Genomic DNA, 19638 nt, shown 5'->3' with positions numbered 1-19638 from the left:
CATGGTGGGAAAAATAAACAAGTTCAATATTCACAGAGTTTCTATCTATTTCAGTTACTGTGGATAAAGTCAAGTATTGGGCTGACAATGACAAGAGGTGGAAGGTGTCAGCACATCAAACAGATGTGGTGACCGGAGACAGGTAAGATGAAAGCATGACTTTCTTATAATTTATTTTGAAAGAGACATATGTGATTTCACGTAAACTTTGTGGAATACTATTCCATATTATGACACCTTTGTATTCCAGGGAATTTTGAGATTTTCTCAGTGAGAAGCCAGGTACAAAAAAATTGGACCTGGTTGAAGATTGGATGTTGTGTTCATGCACAGAGGTAAGCAAAACAAAATAACTGTCGGAAGCTGTGGGCAAGTGGTTGTTTTGAAATTGGTGCCTAACTTTGACAATCTCTAGAGTATGAATGTCGGATAGTTCTAACCCCCCCTGTTTTGTGATATAGGGCAGGGGTCACCAAACCGTTGCCCGCGGGCACCAAGTCGCCCGCGAAGAGCACATGAGTCGCCCGCAGGTCTGTTCTAAAAAAAGCATAATAACGGCGCTTATGAGTAAGCTACATCACTATATTAATTATTGTAATGATCAATTTAATTTTTATTTGACCTCAGTAATGTGACGGGGCATTTAATACTATTCCAATTATGACATCACACAGATGTCACCCTCTACGAACACGCGTTTTTTCTTGTCCGTTGGTCCGTGGATAATATATAAACAATAGTATAAATATTGCAAAGAAGAACGAAAGTAAAACTACCATTTTCACGATGAATGAGAGGTGGATTTATTTTTACGATCGTTAAAACAGCCTGCGTATGTCTCATTTGCGAGGCGACTGTAGCGACGGCGAAGCAGAGAAATATTTCACATTTTGTCACACGATAGGCCGCGCTAACTATCCACTGGCCAGCGCAGTACGTGCAGAAAAAGCTCGCGTCTTAAATCAAACAGCATCCTATTTTACGTGACCAGTGTTTGGTCCAACCTATCTTTGTGAATCAACACTTTTTGACATGAACTTTGTCGATAACAAACACGGAAACAAACACTGATGAAAACCTACAAGACTCGCTCTGAAGTTTCAGGTTACACGCAGAGGTACAACTCACTGGTGGAGAGCATTAGTCCAGATTTGTTTGATTTTGGTTTGCTCCTAGTTGAAAATAAGATATTCATGATTTGGTAAATGTGTTTGTGAATGTAACATGTGGTAGTATAACTGCTAAGTTCATTTCATCTTGGGCATATGCAGGGCGTTTGTAAAAAAAGCAGGTACATTGTGGTTTCCTAGGATATTATAGTGGTCACTTTAAAATCAATTTGAAAAACACTCAGTTTGAAAATGTAAGTGTCATTGATAGTAATGTATTTGCTACGTTGGGATAATCGTTTGATTTTCCGAGGAAACCTGAAGTTCATCAGTGTTTTTACTTGACTAAATACCAGTAATTATCAATGATTAAAGCTTAATCGAGCAAATTCGAGCCCTCAGCTTAATCTGCATCCAGAAAGTAGCCCTTGGCTTCAGAAAGGTTGGTGACCCCTGATAGAGTGTTTAGGTTTGTACGCATAAATGCTCTGAAGATGGTTCTCACAGCACTATTCTGAAAGATCTCCAATTTATGAATGTTTGCGTTGCAGAGCCCCAAGCAGTTATGGCATATTGTATGTGGGATTAAAAAAGAGCAAAGTAAACAGTTCGCAGTGTGACATCCTGGACATAATGCCTAAGTTTTCCCAATATTCCAACTGAACTTGACAATTTCTTATGCAATTTCATAGTATGACTGTTCCATTTTAAATTATTATCGATATGGAGCCCAATATATTTATATGATTGAACAACTTCTAGGGCAACCGCCCTGATTTTGATAAAGATGTTGGACTGTTTTTGAGCGATTTAGGACTGAATAGCATGACTTTAGATTTTTCCACATTCACAGTGAGTTTGTTGCATAACATCCACTTAATTGCTTTATCTATTTCAGTGTTCATAGTATGTTGGAGCGTGGTTGAATCTTTGGCACTGGCAAGCAAGCAAGCATCATCGGCGAAGAGTTTGGTCAAAAGATTTGAGCAACTCGACAAATCATTTACAAAGAGCAAAAATGCCAAGATAATTGAACCCTGAACAATTCCGCACTGAATGGGCAACATTGCGGACTTATGGAAACCTAATTTGACAAATTGAAAACGACCACTCAGGTAATTAGATAGTAATTTACTTTCATTACCTCTGAAACCATAGTGTTGCAACTTATGGATAAGAATTTTGTGGTCCACTGTGTCAATGGCTTACTTTAGGTCAAAGAAATCACAGCAGACAAACTCACCTTTATCTATTTTATCATAAATATATGATGTTAAATCTACGATGGCATGGCTAGTTGAGTGGTCGCGTTGGAATCCAAACTGGCATTTGTTGATCAGGTTGAATTTGGTACAGAAATTTAGCCTCCTTTTGTATATTAACTTTTCCAGAATGAGACCAACTGAAGATAGAATAGAAATTGGTCGATAATATGAGGGATTATTTTTGTTGCCACTTTTGAAGATTGACATAACCCTGGCAATCTTTAATAAGGAGGGAAAAATATCATAATTAAATGATAAATTAAAAAAGTGACTCAATTCTGGGGAAATAATATCTGCGACTAATTTAAAAAAAAAAACGATTAAATGCCATCATGTCCAACTGCTTTGCACTATTTCAATTTCAAAATTATTGGGTGAACCTCGGAAGGTGTCGTTGGCTCCAGAAAGAAAGAATGCTGTGAGGGAGCACTCAAGAAATCTTTGAAAGATTTCGTACTATGTGGAATATTGTCAGCAAGTTACTTCCATACAGATGAAAAGATTTTATTGAATTCAGCGGATACTCTCTGTGGTAGGGTCAGAAATTGTGGCACCATTTTCAAGTTTCAATTCAGAGACGGTGGATTCATCTTTGGACCTAACTCTAATACTGTCGTTGATAGTTTTCCAAGTGTGCTTCCCATCCCCTCTGTTGTTTTCAAGGATATTATGGTAATACATTTGTTTTGATTTTCTCTGCAAGTGCGTCAAGATGTTTTTGTATTTTTTGAAGTGGAGACGCTGGGATGATTTTCCCTTTAAGAATTTTTTTCTTGACATTTTGTTTTTGTTTGGTGGACTTACGAATTCCTTTAGTAATCCACGGTTTGGAGTAGAATTTATTTTCTCTACGCGAAAATGGTCTTAATGGAAAATGATCATTGGACTTATCTTATTTTATCTTATCTTATTTTATCCAGATCGTCTTCATCTGTTATGGACAGAGTGTTCGTGTCTTTGTTCTTTTTGATCAATATCTTGCCATTTGATTCCACAGAAAAGCGTAACCACATCGCTTCTTGAGAACGTTCGCTTGGTAAAATAAGTTCTTATTTTTTTCGGTCAGGTTTTCAACCACGAACACCTTTGACGGATTTTCCGATTGATGTTGTAATAATGGAGGCTTCAATCAAGTTTCGATTTTTGAGTATTTTGGCTCGAATTTTGCGGTTGGTCAATTTTGCTACAATTGGTTTATGGATGTTGGTGTTCCTTATAGCGGAGTGTAACGGAAATATCTGAAGGCTTTATGTCTACATGAATCATTTTTCCGATTTGTGTTACTAGTTCATCAATATCTTCATTTTCGGTTGATGGAATGCCATGAAATTCTAGGTTATCCATCCTAGATCGACGTTTGTGTTCTTCCTTTTTTTTCTGTGGCATAAAATAACTCATCTTCAAGATCGTAAACTAATTCTTCGAGATCCCATATTTTTTTGCTATAAAGAGTAAGTTTTTCATCTGTCACTTTTTGCTCTGCAATAACTTCGTCATATTTTTCAGATTGGAAACTTTGTGATTCCCTGATAGAAGCACGGTCTTGTTTTATTTCTTTCCGAATTTTCATTGTTCCTCTATGCATTTTTTTAGACCTGGACTCATTGGTAGGTATTCTGATGAAAAGTTTGCAGAGCTGAAGTTTTACGTTAGGCATTTGGCAATTAGGGATGGTAACTGGTTCATGATGTTACTTTGTATTGCCTCTTGTAGATTTATCTGGTAGTTGGAGTGTCCCTCCTGTTGTTGCAACACCCATCCAATTGGTGAAAGGCCAGGATCGGGAAGACTTCTACTCAAACGTTGCTCGGGCTTTTGTTTGGAGGTATTATTGAGCGAAGCCATGATGTTGTTGATGTTTGAGATATACGCTGGATTTGATGTTAAAATAGACAGCGAGAAATCAAGTTAGACTATTCTGCTAGTTTGGGTTAGATTTAAAACCTGTAGATCTTAATAACAGCAATAATCTGTTAATAATACTCGTTTACCTGATGCTTTCAGTTTGTTCTAAAACTATTATTGTTATTAAATTTCAAAATTCCGAAGAATTTGAACTTATGAATCAATCCGCTTATCGAGATTTACGAGTGTAATATTGGACCTCTTCACTGTGCTCGCCTATATTTGTCTCATGATTGCTTCACTTGTACTAAACATTCATACGTCCATGTAGTATTGCTGTCACATTTAGACTTGTGCTCTGACCGTATCGAACGATTCAAAGACCAAATTCAATAAAGAACATTATTGGCGTGCGAACTGCAAACTTTTCCCGCTTCTGGTCTGGCGTCAATCGGTATTTACTAACGAGCAATTATACACTATAATTCGTTGTAGCTCTAGAGCGATTTCCTGAAACTTCGCTCAGAGATCAATATCCTATGTTTCTGAATAGTTGCTGGTAATCTTGTTTTTGAGTAAATTTTCTAGTAAAAATCAAAATAGTTAGTTCCATAAAGAAAACAATCTGACAAATAAACTTGAAATCTCATTTAAATTCTTTTATTTAAAATTGCAATTAATGATTAGTACTATATATTGTAATTATTATAAATACCAATTGTATGAATTTTAAATTAAAAACCAATGATTTATATCCGTCTGATGATGAAGTCCAGAGGAATAAAATACAACCAGGCAGTCGTTTCATTAGATCACGATCTCACAAATAACTCCTTGATACTTCCAGGTAGGGTTACCATTCCCCATCCCATGATATGTCGGGCTGGAATCAGCAAGGAGGTAAATATTTGTACGATCTTTATTATCAATTCCCGTGAGTGGAGACCGTGAAAGCCATTTAGTGAATGAATCTGCAGGTGTGACGTCTCTAGTCTGAAAAGAAAATAAGGATTAGATAACTTTTATCACTGGATCATGCTTTGCCCAGCATTTAATTTAATATCATAATCTCCATTGTTATTTATTGTCTATTCTACAGACAGACAGACAGACAGACAGACAGAATTATTCAGTGAAAAAAAAACATTAAAACTGGAAATTTCTTTTAGGTTTTCGTTAATATCGTTCCAAATTCTCACACCCTGGTACTTTATAGAATTTTGAGCCCGCGGGGATGAAAATCGTGGTACAAATTATCCTCCCTTTCGAGATGAACGAGTACCATATGTATGTGCATTTTTTGTCGGAACAAAATATTGTTGGATTACGCGAGGGGCAGTGCTATTTACCGCTTGATACATGAGCCTTCCCATTTCATAAAAATATAGATCTTTTATTCTAAGAATACCAAGGATTTTGTAATAGCTACTCAAATTTGCCCAGCGTGGCACCCCGCAGATGGCTCGAATTGCTTTATTTTGGATTAGCTGTAATTTGTTAAGACTGGTTTTGTCACAACAACTCCAAGTTACGATACCATACAGAATACAAGAATGAATAGTAAATGATTTTCAATAGATTGATTTTCAAATTATGCAATGTCAAATAGTGTCTAAGTTTGAACATAACCCCAGTCACTCTTGATAACTTGCTATATAGATATTCTGTATGAGCATGCCATTTAAATTTGTTGTCAATAATTATCCCAAGATATTTCATGCATGACACTTCAATTAACATTTTATCACCAAAAGATACATGGAAAGCTTTACTTATATTTTTTAGGTGAGAAAGCATATAGGTCGATTTAGAATAATTTAGTCAATTTATTTGCTCTCATCCGGGCATTCACTTTGCTTATTTCATCATTTATGAGAATTTGAAGAATATGGGGGCAGTTGTGGCTTTTAGCAATACATGTCTCATCAGCAAACATTCTGGTGTCACTATTGGTAGCATTATTTAGATCATTAAATAGATTATAAAAGTAAAGACCCCAAAATTGAGCCCTGTGGAACTCCGCAAGATATTGTAAAGTTGTGGAGTCTAATTTGACATATTGACTTCGCTGACACAAGTAGTTTGTCAGTAATTTACTAGCAACACCACGAATACCATACCTGGACAGTTTAGTTAGCAATACAGAATGTTTTACAGTATTGAAAGCTTTCAATAAGTCAAGAAAAACATTACAATTAATTTTATTGTTCTCTAAGTCATCCATAGTAGATGTCATGATATCAAGCACGGCATGGGTGGTACTACAGCCTTCACGGAAACCTATATTTTGATATATATATATATATCTATATTTTGATATATTATTATTGATCCATGCTTGGTTAGTTGTTACCGCAAGTCTTTCTGGTCTTTCAAGCATTGCCTAATAAAACTTCACGAAAAACTATCACACTACATAATCACTATTTGATCAGTGCGAATTGTAATTCATTTGCCTACATAACTGCAGCATAATTTATGATTCCTTACCAGCTTCACTGCGGTGATCAATAGTGAAGTGGCGTTACCGTATTGTGCACCCAAGACCAATAATATTAATCTTTAATGCATTTCATCTATATTTAATGATACCATAAGCACCAAGTTCCCATTATAATATATAATTATGAGGATCAGAGCGTTTCACGCCGTAGCAGTAATCGATAAAAGAGCAAGTTGGAGCAAAGAATACTGACTGATAGTGTCGTTTAAATGTGACTTGTTGAGTTATTGTCAAGATATTCTAGAGTCGTTGCGATGAACATATGAATACTCAGACTTCCAGAGACACAGGTTGTATTCGTGAATACACAATATTAAACTTACAACAGAAGCAAGCATATGACATTAACTATCATTTGATATCATCGCAATTCAAGTTGTAATACACATCATTCTAAATATACGTTACGTGGTCGCTCATCCTTTCAAACCAGTTATAAATCTGTTAGTGTATGTACCATATTCCAGTCTCAGTAGACATATTGCCTGGGAGTAACATGTAGTGGACAGCTGAGCTACAGTGATCAACTGAAACTTATTAAAACATTTAATCCCATGATGACTCACTATTAATAATAATGTCAAACAAGTAAATTCTGCTCAAATTCGCTTGAAATCAAAAAGAGGCAAAACGTGAATTTTTTGAAATACTGTTTGTTCACTACCAACCAAACCTGAGTTGCTTCAAAATATTCATTGCTATGTCTGGACCTCACACTTCACCCATCTGGTGTCAGTTTCCAATATTTGTTTGTACGAGTGAAAATAGCGTAACCATAAGGTACTAACCATTGGATCAAAGAGGCTTCCTGTCCATATAATAATCGGCGAGGGCAGATTTTTTTTTAGAATATTACTTCTCAAGTAATTCACAATCGCATTGTAAGATTCTTCATCTCGAATCAAACCAACATCTGCGTTACGTTTCTTGCAAATATCAACTGCTTTGTCGTAGTTGACAACATATCTACCAGGTATCACACCAAAATAACAGATATTTCTTATCTTGAATTCGCAGTTTTCTGAAATATAACGACAGTTTATGTGTTTGGATATGCAATGAAACTTTACTGTATAAGACTCATGTTCTTCCTCGAAAGTATTTTGAAAATAATGTCATCTTTCATTACCACGAGGATTATTTGCCAAATAAAATTGAATTGGATGAAGTGCTTACCTGGAGGTGGAGTTGGATTCAATGTCGTTCGAGTTTTTGTTGTTGGTCTGGTAATCTGCCCGGAACGATTTGAAAGCTTCCGAGTCTTCTCCATAAAAGCAAGTTTTTCTTCAATCCGGGATATCGCTAAATTATCATATAATTATTAAATACCTCCTCCCTCTATCTCCCTCTTTTCAAAACAACAACGATTTTTATGCGAGTTTTAATTGTTACAAATCTCAATCGTTTTTAATTGTTCAGTGGTAGAGTTGGCATATAATTATTGGCATATTTGCTAATATTAAACAGGCTCACGATAGTTCTGATATTCCTTCGGAAAAATGATGTTATGTTGAACTGTTTTCTGTGATTTTTCTATTTAAATTACAGTCACGACAAGCATATTCGGGCCCTGTGTTTTGTCGCAGTAATTTTAAAAAATATCACTTTTTTACTTGAAGTGATTGGGAGAATATTTTGGTGCATAAACTGAATACCAACTTTACAATGAAATATTTAGTAAGAAAGGTCTAATTTGTTAATAATGCCCCCATTTCATACGTTGCACTGCTTTTCTACTGACAAACACAAAATCCCAAGATTGTACAGATTGTTCAAAAATGCTACAAATAGAATTCTCATTCTGGTTAAACTTCCAACTAGGTTTCTGGGATACGTATACGACTTCGAAGATGTCCCATGCTCCCTAAAATAGATCTCAGTAAACTACAATAATTATCCTACATATTTCTTTAACTTTAATCAATCCTAATAAAAGAAAAACATTCAAAATAACATTCAGTAAGCTCAGTATTGAATATTATATTGTTTAAAATTTTAACTTATTAAGGATTTCAAAGCAGCAGTTCAAATAGTCATGTTTGTCAAAGCAGCAGTCCAGAAAATATCTAAAACATCTCGATAAACTAGAACAACAGTATTCAGCTTTTTTGATGGTTCTTACCTTTCTTCATTTTCTTGTTGTCTTCTACCAACATTTCATTCATTTCTTGCATTTCAGCCAAGTCTAAAAAACATATCCAGTAGATCATGATACACATTCGTTGCAGTATTGAAATTACGAATTGACATAAAAATAAAAGACTCTGATTTTCCTCGTTTTGGTAAAATTATTGCAAAAAATTCTATGGAAAAGATTAAGAATAACTTTGCGCGTTGAAAGCTCGAGTATGATGTAATGGACAGGAAGAATTTAAGGTTACGTGCTGTTACCACTAGATTTCAAGTATTTGGTAATAATTTATTTTGGCATCAGAAATTACAGTATAACAAACATCACTCTGTTGCACGAACCTTTGTTCAATTCTCTGATCTCATCAGACTGTTTAGTGGTTTCCTTCAATAGATCATTTATTTTAAATCTAACGATGTAAATTACAAGGAAAATCTGATAACGTTTAGGTTTATCTCATTTTTATTTAGCTCTTTTGTTTTGAATGATAGATTTCTGTTAAACAGTCGGATGTATGTTCGATTACTTTGGATTGAAATAGGTGTTAGAAATAAACAGAACAGAAATCACAAAGAGTGGGGTTGTTTAGCATTTTACTGTAATAAGGAACTATTGTACACGGACCTGAAATTTCTTTCCCGAAACTCTCCATTTTTTTATCAAACTTGTTTTCCAATTTTTTCAAATCGTTTCTGATATTTGTGATATCTGAATAAAAGTTATTTTTTTTTAGATTCGATTGCATCATGCAAAATATCGAAATACCTTATTTCTTGGTAGATAATAACGCAAAACTCAGCCTAATTAAAACAATAGTTTGTTAATTACTTACACAAGCAGATACAGAAAAAATTTTACCCAAATTTCTGGATGCCAAATCAAGCCAGCTAAGAACAGTACTATTGGACTTGCATGATATCGGATATTCTTTGGTATGTTTATCAATGTCAAAGGTTAGTCTGTCCGAATCACAATGTGCAATCTGACAACCAGGCTTGGGTGAACAGTGAAACACCGTTTCATCTTGACACCAACATGGAGCGATGACGTAGATTAATATGAAAACTATTGAGATTTTCATTTCGCGGTTTCAGTGTAGAAAAGTAAAAACTTAATGAAAAAAAATTCAAGTTGAAATTAAAAAGTTCATTCCGTTATGTCAATGTAAAATAAAATTCAAAAGCATTTTCCAAGGAATCATGTTTTTTGCAAACGGGCACAGCGCCAGTTTATTTGTGTTTCCCTTGCATTATTACATGTAACACTCTAATCAACTCGCTCATGCGTGTAACCTTTTTTCCCGTCGGGCTCTTCGAGCGCATAATGCTATTTCTAATCATTCCTTGTTAAGATTCCTTAAGAGTCTGTTGTTATTTACATTTATTATTATTTGTCACTAAGGACTTGTGTGTTGTATTCGGAGTGAAGGATTGTGGCAGGATCCCAGGATCCATTAATATACGTCCATACTGGCGCAGAGAAGGTTTGATCTACTTCGAAAAACCCGTACATTAGATGACGCTATCTGTAGCCGAGATAGTAACAATAAAAAAATGAGCTTAGCATTTATAGAATGGGAAAAGTTAATTTGAAAGCGACATTGCAAATTCATAAAAGATATGACCGTTTTGTAAAGCGTAGTCGATTTAAGGTAAAGGCATATGCTTTTAAAATGGGGCGTAAAAATCTTAAAAATGATCATTTCAGAATCAGCTCAAGCCTTTTAAAAATGGCATAGCTTATCCACATATGGCCTTATTAGAAGAGGTATAACATTTTTAGAGCGGCATATGCTAAAGTAGCGGTGATCTTCCATAAAGACGGAGTAGCTTTGTTTAACTGTCTATGAAGCATATTGATAATTATTTGCCACTCTCCCTGTTGTGTTATTATCCGAAGTTTTCCAAGTATGTCCATATTGATATTGGCCATAATCTATCAGCACATATTGCAGTCTCATGGAAGTCTTGGCAACATCCAAGGGAAGTCGCTCCTTCGTCCATAGCTGCGAGGGGAATCGTAAGACAACGTTTTGGACAAGGTAAAAAGCGGACGCTCCTTTGGTGTGCGATGGAAGAACAAGAGTTGTTGCGCCGTACGAATGGCGGAAATTGCCCAGCGCGCTACTCCCGAAGTCTTTTGACCGTTGAGTTGTTTAAATAACACATCATAAAACAGTCACTTCTAACGGAAGTCGAGTTTTATTAATTTTGGTATCTGTGATCACTCAACCGTGGCGACAATTTTTTGTGAAAAACTCATCTCTTCAGATTCCTAACAAAACCTCTAAGAGGCATACAATAAGCCAAAGTCACAGGAGCGTGACTGGGGAGTATGGGGAAAAAAATTCCACCTGGAAGTGATTCGAATAATTTTTCCAGCCGAGCCCATGTCTTTAGATTTCTGCTGGGATCTCTCAGAGGCCATAAATAAGCCAAAATCGCTGGAGCGTGACTGGGAAGTGGAGGAAATGAAAATCTTAGAAGAGAAGCATTTAACTAATTTTTCCAACTATTCTTATCTACTTTGTTTCTTGATAGCTTTTATCTGAGGTGCGCAACGTTCCGATGTCACTTGAGCGTTGAGGGTAGGGGGAATTACCAAGTTGATGGCGGTGAAATATTCGATTAATTATTCTCTTCAACAATCGAACATCGCTTTGCCCGAAATCCCATTTCAAGTGCTAAGAATCGTCCGAAATCAATTGCCCCAAGTGGGCGTGGCTTTCCACGTGTTTCCCACTACTTAGGGGGCGGAGACTTCCCTCCCACCGCCAATACTACTTGGAAAAATTCCCAATACTCGGGCAAACGCTTTCCCGCCCCGGGAATCGAGATAAACAGCCTCTAAACGCCGAAATCACTCGAGCGTGTCTTGATTGACAGATAACCACGCCCGTGTTGGCCCACTTCCTATGGTCGATCATATGGACACGATCCCCGACCTACATGCCAAGTTTTGTCCGGATCGGCCGGACAGTTTCCTAGGAAACCTTCGTTTCACGCAGAAACCCTGAATATATAGTTAGGCTACGTACTACGTTTCTTGGCCTACGCGCAACGATTTCTAGCACTGCCTGGGCTTTCGCACTAAAGTGCTCTCGGTTTCCCAACTATCATATGCTTTTGCGTTTGATAATATCTGGTTTTGAAACTAATCAATTCAAGTCAACAATATCGAGACTTCTCATCACATACGGAATGTTTTCAAATATCAGCAGCATCATAGGAGGTTCCATTTTTTCGAACTCTAAAAATCTTGCGAACTATCCTATCAACCAGTCGCCTTCACATAGTCGATATAAAACTATACTGATGTATTTCCATTGCGTTGCTTTTATGCTTGAAAATTTACCGCATTCGGATATTTATAGAAGCAGACGCTTGTCCTGTCGTGACGCAGTTTCAGATCTTAATCGGATTAGCAATATCGCGTGATGGAATAAACAATTACATCGCAGAATTAATTTAGCCTTTTGCAATATTCTATTTTTAAAGAAATCACAATGAGTTTAAAATATAGGTTTATATATGCCATTAAAATCTACAGTTAAGTAACAATGAAGTTGCAAGTATTTTGAAAGTAAACGCCATTACAACGTCGCAGATGCTTATATGCTGTAAAATTACCAGAGTTTTTGCAATTTATCAATAAACATAAGATAGTTTAAAATCAGATACTCTTTGCTTAATGCTGTCTTAGTTACATTAATGCCAATCAGCGATATAGAAATTGTAAAAATTCTTGTAGATGCGCCTAAACAACGCAGAATTTTTACCACAGTTTAAAAGTAGAGATGTACCTATTTTATTGTTAACGAGTATCGGTAAGTTCGGTAACGGAAATATTGGCCATTTTGTAATTGTATCGATGCCAAAATAAACCGATACATTAGGTTCTCTGATTTTTTCTAGGACGTTTTGAAATATTAGTTATGCGTGAGGGGCATTCGTGACACCTATTGCCTCATTTATCATTTCACAGCGAGTGTAAGGAGTGACAGTTCTGTACGAACTGTATATGTATTTCCCCATGTCTAGTAGACAGGCCGCTATAAGTCAATTCCTGCCATCTCTACGCCGAAATGCGGCAAGCCTAAAAAAAAATTTTTAGACTTCATCTTTACACGTGTCACCTGCTGAACAGGGGTCGTCATCCGGCTTATGAGATCACAATATATAGCAATACCAAGACATGAATAGTCAATTTAGGGGTAATGGACCTTTCCCCGAGCATGGACTTCCTTGTTTACTTCGTGACATTGGCCAATCAGCAAGATGCAAAAAGTGACGTAACAATGCCCCCTTTTCGCATCCGCTCAGACACTTTTCTCACTCAGACAGATTTTCAAGCGTGTTTGTAAACATTACCTCGTTTTCGCGTTTTTGAACTCTATTCGTTAGTTTTCAGTTGTGTTTTGGGAACTTAAATAAAAATCAGATGATTCAATGATCACTCTGTCTTTCTAAGAGTTTTAATTCAATTGCAGTAATAAAAATTAGGCTGTGATAGACTAGCCAGAAATTCTTTACCGGTACTTTTAAAAAACAGATTGTTGTATGCGATGAATCATAATGATGGTTTGAAACACATACCCCATTTTACAGACGCCAACTCGCAAAAGCACTCTTAAAATAGCCTTGACAATTTTGCAATGGTGAAGTATAGGGGGAATTTTCCGAGGGTCAAAGGTTGGGGAAAGGTCCATACCTGATTAAATTGTAAAATACCGTCGACAAAGCGTGAAACACAGAACCGCCGGCAAATATTGAAAGATTACGAAATGAATCCACAATTCTTGTTGATATATTAATTACATAATATTATATGCCCAATCTTAAAATGTCCGGGCTGTGAAAAAAGGTGAAAACACAAAGATACTGCCACCTAGCGAGATAATTTCAATCACCGAAGCGTGACCATTTCTGTTGTTGCTAAGGAGCAAAACAATCGTTCAAAATACGTCACGAAACACACTCGATGTGTAGTATCTGCTACGAACAACTGGAATCGCCGTATCGTGGTATCTGAGGCCGAAATTTATAAATTTCCAAATAAAAATTGATATATTATTTAATAAGCTATGGCGGCTGCAGCGACGAGTGCGATGGGCGATTCCCTGAAACCCAAATCAATGGTCAGAGCTAAACGATGGGACGATGAAGTCGAAAACGCTTTCAGGTTTTGCTTTATTTCTATTTTTCAATTTTATAGCCTTTTTATACGTTTGAGCCGATAGAAAATGTATTGCTTTAGTGTGCCATTCTACTCTGATTCATCTCAGCAAAATCTCAATAAAAGAATTGATACAGTTATGACAGTAATCAGTCCTATCATAGAGAAACGTTTTTCCAACCAGTTGTACCGGTATAAAATGTATATTCATGACACACTGTGTACTGACAACATAGAAAAATCGAATATAGCTGAATTACTGGTAACCAAATTTGGAAGCGGATGCCATCTTTTAGTTTTTTATTATAATACATGTAATTTATTCAAGTTTCTCACAGATTTTTCTTATCAAGTCCATGCAGTCATGCATCTGAAACAAATAACCGACTAACTAATCCCATACACGACATGGACTGGTAAATGGATGAGAGGCAGCGGTTCGCCCTATATATGATATATGATCTATATACCCTGGGGAAAATATGTAAATCCTATCCTACCGTTTCAAACAAGCTGTATAATATGTAACGTTATATCCATGACACATTAATAAGTTCTGATAACATAGAAAAAAATGACCATTTTTGAATTGGTAGTAGCCTGACTTGAAAATGGATGCTATCTCATGTTTTTTTTTATCATAATGCATGTAATTTTCAAGTTTCTCACACTCCTTCGTTGTCAAGTCACCCCTCCTTTGGGAGACTTCTGGACATTGTTGTCCCTCAATATCGGTAAAAATACAGTATAATGCAGTTGGGCAAAATACTACAAAAAAGCCCAATCCAGTAACATCATCATTGAATTCCTTGGGAAAAAATAATCCGATTTACCGAAAGAAAAAAATTTTACCGTAGCATTCGAGAGTTTTTAGCAAAAAACGGCAATTTTTGTCATGTGACGGCCGCGATTAATTTAGATTTTTATTGAGACAAGCATGGCGCGATATGAAGCTTCTGACCTGGTCCCAGACGCCCCTTGTTTGTGAGACACATAGAGTGTTTGTTTTATTGAGCCAAATGGAGGGAAATTCTTGGAATTTGGATAGTGTGCTGTACTGTCATATGATCAAGCTGTCTTGTCGTCCTCCTTTTTTCACAGAATGAATATCTAAATCTTATTCTATTTTATTGTGAATAAACTCAGTGAAAATAATGACTTGCTCTGGCCGGTGATCTGACTACTGTTAATTAGGAGAGAAACAAATACAATTAGTATTAGTTATATATTTTCTATTCTGTAGTTCAGAATGTAAAAATAAACTTTGATTGCTTCTATGTATCATCTATCTCATGTCTGTCACTTCAATTTGGGTTAGTTCGGTAGCAAATAGGATATGATTTACATCAGGGGTTCCACACCACGGCCCGCGGGCCAAATCCGGCCTGTGTAACAATTTAAAATGGCCCGCCGAGCTGGGTGAAATAGTGTGTAAGTTAGTGCAACAGATTTTGTTTCACCTTTTTGCAGTCTAGATAAATAGATAGCCATTATCACACTTTAAGCACGTGTTTTTATCATAACAATTCAATTCAAGTGTTATCTCAGGTATTCTTACCGGTATTATGATTACATAGGGCAGTAATTTAGTTATGAACTATAAGAGCTTACCCATGCCACGCACTTTCGGGCGCTACACTCTTCCGGCCCACGAACATCCCTCCGATTCAAATTTTGGCCCGCAGCTAATCAAGTTTGGGAACCCCTTACATGTTTATCCTCGGGTGAAGAAAGTTGATAAGGCAGCTTAATTACCAGTATACAGTGAACCACGGTCTCTCGTCCAGTTACGTGGACCACTCTGTGACGACAAGGAGTTCACAAAGATTTCTCACATGGAGATAAAAAATCTAAATCTGCTAAATTTCTTAAGATTCCAAGCTGCTGGGTACAGAGATGAGTTGGAATATCAAATAATTAATCGATCGGAAGCAGAAAAGTGGCCGTGTTCGGGTTATGTCAAAAAATTACAACGAAAAGATGGAACATTTTACTATTACAACAGAGCAAGGGAATGCCAAGATAAAGAAGTTCACAAAATCAAGTTATACAAATATTAAATTTTTTTTACAAATTTTTACACAATTTTTCTGTATGAAATGGTTCAAAATGAAATCGATATTGAAGCAAATCTGTGTATGTAGCTAGATGGATTTTATTTGAATTCTGTTGTCATGGTCCAGTTCATATAATTCTGTCAAGGATTCAATGAAGCATAATTGGCAGAATTAACATATTGTTATTAGTTCAATCAAGCTTGACTGGCAACATATTATCCTTTCATTCATTGTCTGACCTGTATTCATGGTCTAGTGACCATAATTCTGTCCAAGGAAACCAATGAAGCATGGGTGGCAGCATCAAAATCTCTCTGAATAGGCTAGCATATATATCATTCTTTGGGCTAAGAGTTGGCCTGTGAATGAAGCGTCTTCTAGACGGTTTATAATTCTGTTCGTTTTCACATTTTAATATTATTTTGAGAAGAACGCCCATAGCGTCTTCTAGACAGTTTATAATTTCGTTCGTTTTCACATTTCAATATTATTTTGAGAAGAACGCCCATATATATCAAGCTTTCTCTCTTCCTATTACATAAGCAAACTTCAGGGCTCAAAATCAACTTCTATTTCATGGTGTGTCTGCGTTCTAATTTTAGTTTCCATTATTTTACAAATATTATTTAGAATCTGCATGCAGGGATATTGTTACTTATCGATTTTAATCGATAGGTGTGTTGATAGGTATTTGTCTGTCTGTCTGTTAGATGCACGCGATATCTCACGAAAGCGAGATTGAATCTGCTCCAGACTTTGCATGTGCATTCATCATATGTCGGACCAGAAGCCTATTGATTTTTGATGAATTATGTCGTATAATTAGCGAGTTATTAATTAATTAGTGATGGAACACAAAGTGTCACTATGGAGTAAGAGCGCTCTTTTTGGGGATCCCCCAACTTTCGATCGATAAGTCTTCGGTCTCTGACCGATATTCTCGTTTGTTGAGTTACCTTGTTTACTTTCTACTTCAGATCTGTATGTGGCCAGTTTCACAAGGATGCTTGAACAAGATGGTATTAACATGATAAACGAGAAGACTTATCGATCGAAACTGCGGTTTCGATTCATGACTCTATAGTGACACCGGGTGTTCCATCACTATTTATCTCTCTCTATCTATCATCACTATTTAATTAATAACTTGCTAATTATATGAAATAATTCATCTAAAATCGATAGGCTTCTGGTCCGAGATATGATGAATGCACATGCAAAATTTGAGGCAGATTCAACCTCGCTTTCGCGAGATATCACGTGCATCTAACAGACAGACAAATACCTATCAACATACTTACCGATCGTAAGATCGAGAAGTAATAAGAACAGCATAATTTCTTTCCATGAAATAGGAAGTACCGGTATATTCGCTATCATAGTCCAACTTTTTCAAACAAAAGAAGATGCATTTATACAACAATAATTAATTATTGTTTGTTGTTATTTCAAGTTTCAGGGCATGTATATACTTTGCATATACGACTACGAGTATTATTAAGTTGCCTGTTGAGAATATTGCAGAAATTTTAACTTCGATTATCACGATTGCAAAAAATCTAAATTTACAAATCCGACCAATCTTGAATCCAGTGCCAATTAAATCAAGGCACGTTAATTCCAAAGTGCTATCTCATCAGAGTTTTGGGTACTCCCGAAGTATGTGAACCAAGATGGCGGACACCGGATTGTAGCATGTGTACCAGGTTAGAGTTAGGCCATAGTTTTTTTCAGATTTGCCTTATTTTAGTTCTATTGTAATTGTGAGTTCCGGGACTAATCAAGTGGCTACTGTGGTATTTGCACCTGAAATTATGGCCTAACATGGTACACATATTACGTTCCGGTGTCATCCATCTTGGTTGACATACTCCAGGAGTACCCACTTTTGCACAAATATTTTCTTTTCTGAGTTTGCCACTGTATTTTTGTTTTATTTCAGTTTACCTACTTGTTGGAATTAATCTGATAATAGGTTCAGATCTATATCTTAATTGCGTGTAAAATTTATGTTGCATGGGTGTTTTTTACATTTCATGGAAAATTCCTTCTGGGGATATTTCACCCAAATACAATTCAACTCTATCATACATCAAGTGACTTTTGTATAATGTTCAAGTATCTTATTTTAGAACTTAATTGTGAAAAACTATGCCCAGAAAATCCCACCCATGAAAGCTTTCAATGTAGATATGATGAATTTTGTATAACTGGAATATTCCATGAAGGGACTTTCAGAAGAAGGAATTTTTTCTAATACCATGAAAATATCTCAAAACGTAATTTTGATAAAAATTTTGTGTTTTATATCTTGTTTAAAATTTTTGTTTTTTGCTTTTACGCTGCTTTTGATTTGTGTTTTCTCAGTTTTTTGAGTTAAATTTAAGTTGATTTTTGAGTATTGAATTGTGGGAAATGGATGAAGAAAGAAAATGTTTGTTTATTCAACAAAGGATAAATCTCTTATGTGGTCATAAAACAAAACCTTTATGTGATGACAATGAGGGAAATGAGAGGGGTGATAGTGATGTAATAAAAACAGAGGAGGATATAAAAGACAAAACTGATGAAAACGAAAAACACTCAGAAAGATTGGATACTTGTGGACATTTGATACAAATTTTGGATTCTAATAGAAAGCAAAATCAACGACCCATGACTGAAGTCACTGATCCAGAAAAAGGAAGCAGGAAATACAATACTGACAGAACATTTCAAACTTTTGGTGATAATAATGATGGAGTGGTATTTGGGCCAGAAATGAAAAACGAAAAAACAGAAAAATCTGTCCCTCAAGAACTCATTAATCGACTAAAAACTGAAAATATCCTTCACCTTGCAAAAGAAGCCAGTCAGACAAAAATTCACGACCCCAAAATATGTGAAACTTGTCTCAAAAAAGAAGAAACACTTGCTGAATATGAATTTTTACGCAGACGAAAAACGAAACTTGAAAGTGCTCTTTTGGATCGTAAAATTGATGACGTCGTACACACAACTGACACTGTGCTCATGATCGGCGATCTTGCGAGAACTTTACCGAAACCGACGGAGGACCGGCAAATTATTTGGGACAAATTGTTGAGAAGGAATGATTTATGACGAATCCCCATCCAGTTTATGCACTTGAATATTCATCCGCTACGCTAAACCAAAAAAAAACAATGGCTTTTTGATTGAAATCAATCATTAAAGATCGATCACTCTCTTCATATCGTTGCGAACCCCCTGTGCAGTCATCACGGACTCCCAGGGGGCCAAATGATCAACTCAACTCGAGTCTTTTTTTCGACACTGCACTGCTACCCGGGAGAGGCCGTTATTCGCTGTATAATTAAGTCGTCTTGTCGGATCTATGACAAATTTAACATGAAGAAGTGAATACTTTATCTCAATGGTATGGAGGCAAAGCCTAATGACTAACAATGTCAGCTCAATGATAAAAGAACTGTACCGAATGTCATATGAACGTGTTCCCATAAAATACAAAAAACAGATTTGAGGCAAAACATCATGCCCAACAAGACTTTATGAACGAAAATTGTTTTTAAAT

The 19638-nt window shown here is 36.1% G+C and overlaps 2 protein-coding genes across 2 annotated transcripts; one reads left to right on the top strand and one right to left on the bottom strand.

Moving 5' to 3' along the window:
• Positions 1–4973: 4973 nt before the first annotated feature.
• Positions 4974–9951, bottom strand: LOC144425597 (uncharacterized). Its single transcript, XM_078114916.1, has 6 exons — positions 9712–9951; positions 9478–9561; positions 8845–8907; positions 7899–8024; positions 7511–7743; positions 4974–5212 (listed from the first exon to the last, which is right to left on the bottom strand). The coding sequence occupies exons 1-6, from the start codon at positions 9932–9934 to the stop codon at positions 5027–5029; spliced, it is 915 nt and encodes a 304-aa protein (XP_077971042.1). The 5' UTR covers positions 9935–9951; the 3' UTR covers positions 4974–5026.
• A 3748-nt stretch (positions 9952–13699) lies between these two features.
• LOC144425836 (meiosis expressed gene 1 protein homolog) lies at positions 13700–18452 on the top strand. The gene is made up of 2 exons (XM_078115556.1): positions 13700–14034; positions 15902–18452. Exons 1-2 carry the CDS (start codon positions 13937–13939, stop codon positions 16086–16088), a joined length of 285 nt encoding a protein of 94 aa, XP_077971682.1. The 5' UTR covers positions 13700–13936; the 3' UTR covers positions 16089–18452.
• The last annotated feature ends 1186 nt before the right edge of the window (positions 18453–19638 follow it).

This window comes from Styela clava, chromosome 8 (assembly GCF_964204865.1).
Source record: "Styela clava chromosome 8, kaStyClav1.hap1.2, whole genome shotgun sequence".
In the NCBI taxonomy this organism is placed as follows: Eukaryota; Metazoa; Chordata; class Ascidiacea; order Stolidobranchia; family Styelidae; genus Styela; species Styela clava.
The sequence above is the reverse complement of the archived record's forward strand: the minus strand, read 5'-3'. Positions and strand labels throughout refer to the sequence as shown.